We start from the raw sequence: 5471 nt of genomic DNA, 5'->3' as shown, positions 1-5471 counted from the left end.
ACAAGTTCCTGCACTCGGGTGACCGCCGCTACATTGAGAAGCCGCTCAAACCCGCACCTCAACCCATCATCACCAAGACAAAGGTAAATAATACGTAAATTGTTCATTTTGAAGTGCTTTATGAAGAATACTAGACCTCAAGAGATGCAAAAGTTTTTAATTTGAATAGAACATTAGAATTTAAAAAAAGCGCCATCTAGTGGCATAAACAAGTTAATTTTGATACTTTTCTTAATAAATTATGGTCCAATGCATTCTTTTTCATTTAACATATCGAATCAATCTAAGAAACAAAATATGTTTTCGTTAGTCAGGTTTTATTTACTACAATTTGAACCTTATTTCTTGTGTATAAAGGTGACAATCGACCCGCCAAGCAAGTCGCAGGCGCAGGCGCCGCGGCCCAAGTACTCCCCACAGAGCTCTATCGAGCCCGGCAAGAAGAAGTACGGAGCCAAGCTCGGAGACTCTGACTCCACCTCCTCAAGATCTAGAAGTGCTACTAAGGAACTAGTCTGTGAGTAAACACTCTTGGAATTTTTATTGCCTAAATTGCTAAATTTCTTACCATGTTTCAGGATTTTAGTAGCTTCGAAGGTCAGCCATTACGATACTAGCAACATGTAAGGGTAGAGGAATGTTTTACAGCAATTTACTTGATTTTTGATAAATTTTAATTTTGGGACTTTAAAAAAGCCTTTGCGTATCATTGTGTTTAAATTTGATCAAGAAAGATGGCATTGTTATTTATTTCTCTTCTTAAATTCAATCCGTGCCATCCTTTGTGTGATAGAGGGCGTTAGTAGTCTTTAAGACTGCTGTTGTACAGCGCGAGAAACTTATCTGGACTGAGGGCGTTACTATCGCAATTTTGTCAAAAATATTCATAATCTACAACGCCATAGAAACTGTCAAAAGAGAAAACTTGACAAGACATCTACAGTACGACAAGGATTTTGACACATTTTTGACATTTAAAGTGGGTCGCTAGTGAGCTGTTTAGTTTGACAGATGACAGTGGGCATCTGTCAAACTAAATAAAGAGAGAACTTTGTGGATGTATACTGAGTCAATTGTATCTTAGTGCCAGCATCAGACTCGTCGATGTGCGCGCCATCTTTCGCGCGTGCGTTGCCGGATGCTGTGACAGCGCGTGACGCGGCGCCGCTGCTGTTGTCGTGCAGTGTGCGCGGTGACCCCGACCCCCGTGTGGAGTGGTACAAGGATGGTCAGCCGCTGCACTCCTCTGAGGTATGTACTATCAGGGAAACTCGCGGTATACCATAAGCGAGTCGTTTGAATGTTTCTTAAGTACAAAAAAGTTATCTGTACATGACTAATGGCTTACTATTGTGTCGTCATCTGCGCAAGTAAATAAATTAGTAATTTGTTTGAATGGTCGGTATTTGTGTTGTTGCAAGGAATAAAGTAATTTTTCTATAAGTCGGTCACCACAAAGTGCCCTGACTGTATGCGTTGGATTGATTTTACTCCATGATGCAAGAGAGAGAGAGAGAGAGAGAGAGAGAGACAGAGAAAGAAACATTGATATGTTGGTTACATAATGAAGTTTATTTGATATAAATATGAACAAAAAAGCGCAGTAACAAACAGACAGACAAATGTATGTATGTGTGTGTTGCAGGTGGTGAACCTGAAGTACAAGAACAGCGTAGCATCACTTGCGATCGCGGAAGTGTTCCCCGAGGACGAGGGCGTGTACTCGCTGAAGGCCATCAACAGCCAGGGCGAGGTCGAGACCAAGTGCAACGTCACCGTTAAACGTTAGTACAACTAAAACTGACTTGTTATTAATAACTTAAAGAACAAAAAATAAAATATTTTAAATTTGTAAGGAAAAAAAAACAAGAAAAACTTTATTTATAATTTGTTTTATTGTGTAACGAAAACAAATATTATTTTTTGTGACTGCTTAGCGGCGGAGAGCGCGCCCACTGGCGGCGTCAAGTTCGGTGACAAGCCGCCCAGGATCGTAGACCACGCAGTGTCACAGATCGTCAATGATGGTGATGCTGTCACCTTGTCCTGCAGGTCAGATATATAACATTATACCAGCAATATATTACACTAAAAGTTTTAACAACTGTGTCTCCCTCTAACAACTTTTTTTTGACCTTAGTACAAGGCTCTTTTATTCATTGCGTAGGATTGTCGGCGCGGAGAGGTTCGACGTAGTGTGGCTCCACAACTACAAAGAAATCAAGCCCTCCAAGGACTTCCAGTACTCCAGCGAAGCCAACATACACAAGCTGCACATCGCTGAGATATTCCCAGAGGATGCAGGTCAGTAACTGAAACAAGATAAACTTATCAGATTATATTTACACGACTTTGAAGGATAGTTGAAAGGGAATCGAATTTTTAATTACAACGACATCTAGCGAATGTTTATTCTAATTTTAACGTTTGTCTTATATCCAGGTGTGTACACATGTGAAGCGTTCAACGACGCAGGCGAGTCGTTCTCGTCGTGTTCGTTAGTGGTGCGTGTGTCGGGCGAGCAGGCAGCTACTCCGCAGTACGCCGCCTTCCCCGCCTCCGTCACTGTCGCTGCAGCCGAGCCTGCTGTCTTCACTGCGCAGTTGGAGCAGGTAACAAACCTTAATAATAAGCAACAATAAAGAAACAATTTAGAAACATTCAAATTGGACATCTCTCAAATTACTAAGGTTTTTTCGTCTTCCAATTTTCGTCGTCCTGGGCTATATATTTGAGGCCCCTTTTTTTGGTCGCAGGCGCCAGAGTTTGACAATGCGTATATAAAGAGGTATTATGGTCGGCGCCCTAGGCGATCGTCCCACCTCGACCTACCTTAATGCCGCAAATGCATACTTACCGTGAACTCTAGGGTCACCAGAATCATTCATCATATCTTACAGCAGTCAATGAAACTTGTACTTCGTTTTCAGCCACCACTCCAACTGCAATGGTTGAAGGACGGCAAACCTATCGACGAAAGTTCGCCGCGCTACAACTTCACGATGGAGGGCGCCACCTACCGCCTGGAAATAACAAAATGCAGCTCTGACGACAGCGGACAGTATCAAGCACGCGCTGTCGGCAACAAGGGAGACTCCCTCGCCGCTTTCTATCTCAATGTTGTCGACAACTAGACAACAACTGACTGGACCCAAATTACACCCCTGCGGTACACCAAGACTTTATACAAACTTACAAATAAATTAATCTCGAATATTAAACTGGAATACGATTTTTATACAATTCGGAGTCTAATGTAAAGGAGTTTTTTTTATATTAAATTATTTATTAATATATTAAGTAAATGATAAGTGTTACACCCTATCGAATGCCTATGAGAAATCGCTTGGAATATCGAATCCTCGCTCTCTAGTCACTTTTAAATGTTATTTTATTATTTATTGTCGACATTATTCAGTTGTTACGTTGTTTATTTAACAGAAAATCGCAGCTTCTATTTGAAAATTTATAAGCTTTGAAGTTAATCAATGTTGCTTTAGTTTTGTGCCGGCGGCGCGCGGGGGCGCCCTGTCCGCCACCACAGGCCGCTCGTCGCGACATCGCCGGAACAAATCCTAATTATTTTTATATAAATTGTATTATTTAATTGTACATAACTTATATCATGCGACAGCGTAATTTATAAATAAATATGTATACCTTAAAAATTAAAATGCTGTTTTATTTTTTAAGTCTTATCCTTTCCATAGATGGCAGCACAATACAACTTATGTAAGAAATTATTTGTAAATATTGAAAAAAGGAAAAGTAAATGTTAGTAATTTCAAAAATCAAAATTCATCTAGAATTTAGAAGAAAAGAACATAACTAGTTAACAAAAAACATCTTATTTATCATTACTTAAGTTTTTGTCGTAAACGGCGACTTATTCGAGAGATAATTTCTAAATAAAACTTAAGTAATAAATATTATTACAGTCTATATAAGTTTATGTACAATTTTTAGATATAAACATAGCAAGTTAAGACGCAGGCTAAGTGGCGGTAACAATCGGAACAACTCGCATTCCGAACATGTAACGTGACTTAGCACTAACTCGCCCCTCATTCAAACACATAGATCTTATTTTAAAATATGAAATCCTGAGAAACGAGTTGAGACGTCGATGCTTTTTCATTACTTTTTTTTCAAATCAGAGACAACCGGCTAAGTCGGCGAGAGATTTTATTATTTATCATTTTAACGATCTTATATCTTGCTAGTTTCACAATAATAACTTTAACGATGTAATTCTTCTTCTACTTCTACTTCTTGGTCGTTTTCAGACTGGTCGTGGCCAAGGAGGCGCCGCCACTGCTCCCTCGTCTGCCTTTTTTGTACATTGGTTTAGAAGGACATCTACAGCAGCTCTGATCTGGTCGAATATCAAAGGGATGAACACTGCAAAAGTAACATTGTTTTTTTATATCATAAGGTGGCAAACGATCAAGCGTCCTCTTGAAATCTCTGAAATAGTGAAGATACCGTTGCATAGACATACGCAATTGAAGATGCGTTGCTTACCTTTAATCGACGGAGGACATAAAGAGAATATTTTCCCTTCCCATGCATACCGTCATCCGGAAACTCAACTTCCACTTCTCATCCTTTCCTATAAGAATAGGGTGGGAAGGAAAGGAGACTAAAGTTAAGCCTCTGGTACCTCACTCATCAGGCGAAACGCGGAATTTCTTCCGCTTGACGGATGACTGGCATATTCGTGCGAAGATGTTTCTACCAATTAAACGACAATGTGATTATTAGATGGCAGTAGTTTAGTTTAATATAAAACATTTTTGTGCCAATGATGTAGCATAGTGTATCTTTCAGTAATAATGAAAAAATATATTCAACTAACCTTCCCTAAGCCCGCGACTCCGTCCGCGCGGAATTAAAAAAAAACTTGATTAGTGTAGCCCATATGCTCTTCCGGACTACGTTTTATATTTATGCTAAAATCTGAACGTGAAATACTGTCTTTGAGCTGCGCGTGGTACTGGACAGTGCTTGGACATTGCTACGTTCCTTATTTTTCTAAAATAAAAGATTTTACTGAAATAACCGTAGCTTAAGTTACTCCTTATTACATAAGCTACCTGCCAATAAAAATCCCGCCAAAATCGGTCCAGCCATTTCCGAGAAAAGCCTTAACAAAAACAGATAGACAGACAGACAAACTTGGTAAAAATATTTTTTTTACTTTGTATCACAATAAATATTCTTTTCAAACTAGTTTAACAAATTCGACTCGACTTCCGTACGTGATTGTACTTCAATTCATTCCAAACTCCATACAATATAGTTTATTAGGAGATAATATTTAAATAGAGGCATTCAGTGAACACAGTAACAAATTCTAACGCACCAATTAAAGATTCGTTATGACGCCGGCCCACTGCTGGGACTATAAACATATTCATATCACAACCAATTCATATACGACCCTATAATAGTAAAATTAATGCTCAATA

The 5471-nt window shown here is 39.2% G+C and overlaps 1 protein-coding gene across 1 annotated transcript; it reads left to right on the top strand.

Moving 5' to 3' along the window:
* The first annotated feature begins 6 nt into the window (after nucleotides 1-6).
* On the top strand, nucleotides 7-3674 carry LOC106114554 (myosin light chain kinase, smooth muscle). The gene is made up of 8 exons (XM_013307815.1): nucleotides 7-83; nucleotides 358-517; nucleotides 1085-1251; nucleotides 1646-1784; nucleotides 1938-2052; nucleotides 2168-2304; nucleotides 2443-2612; nucleotides 2931-3674. Exons 3-8 carry the CDS (start codon nucleotides 1105-1107, stop codon nucleotides 3132-3134), a joined length of 912 nt encoding a protein of 303 aa, XP_013163269.1. The 5' UTR covers nucleotides 7-83; nucleotides 358-517; nucleotides 1085-1104; the 3' UTR covers nucleotides 3135-3674.
* The last annotated feature ends 1797 nt before the right edge of the window (nucleotides 3675-5471 follow it).

Source organism: Papilio xuthus, unplaced genomic scaffold (genome assembly GCF_000836235.2).
Source record: "Papilio xuthus unplaced genomic scaffold, Pxut_1.1 DF828079.1, whole genome shotgun sequence".
Lineage (NCBI taxonomy): Eukaryota > Metazoa > Arthropoda > Insecta > Lepidoptera > Papilionidae > Papilio > Papilio xuthus.
Note: the sequence above shows the minus strand (reverse complement) of the source record. Positions and strands in the feature narration are given on the sequence as shown.

Bases quoted from the DNA above. Each gene is read 5' to 3' on its own strand.
- LOC106114554 (XM_013307815.1), top strand. From the start codon at position 1,105: ATGTGCGCGCCATCTTTCGCGCGTGCGTTGCCGGATGCTGTGACAGCG. The intron at 2,053-2,167 runs GTCAGATATATA...TTCATTGCGTAG, and splicing joins GCTGTCACCTTGTCCTGCAG to GATTGTCGGCGCGGAGAGGT. The intron at 2,305-2,442 runs GTCAGTAACTGA...TCTTATATCCAG, and splicing joins GATATTCCCAGAGGATGCAG to GTGTGTACACATGTGAAGCG.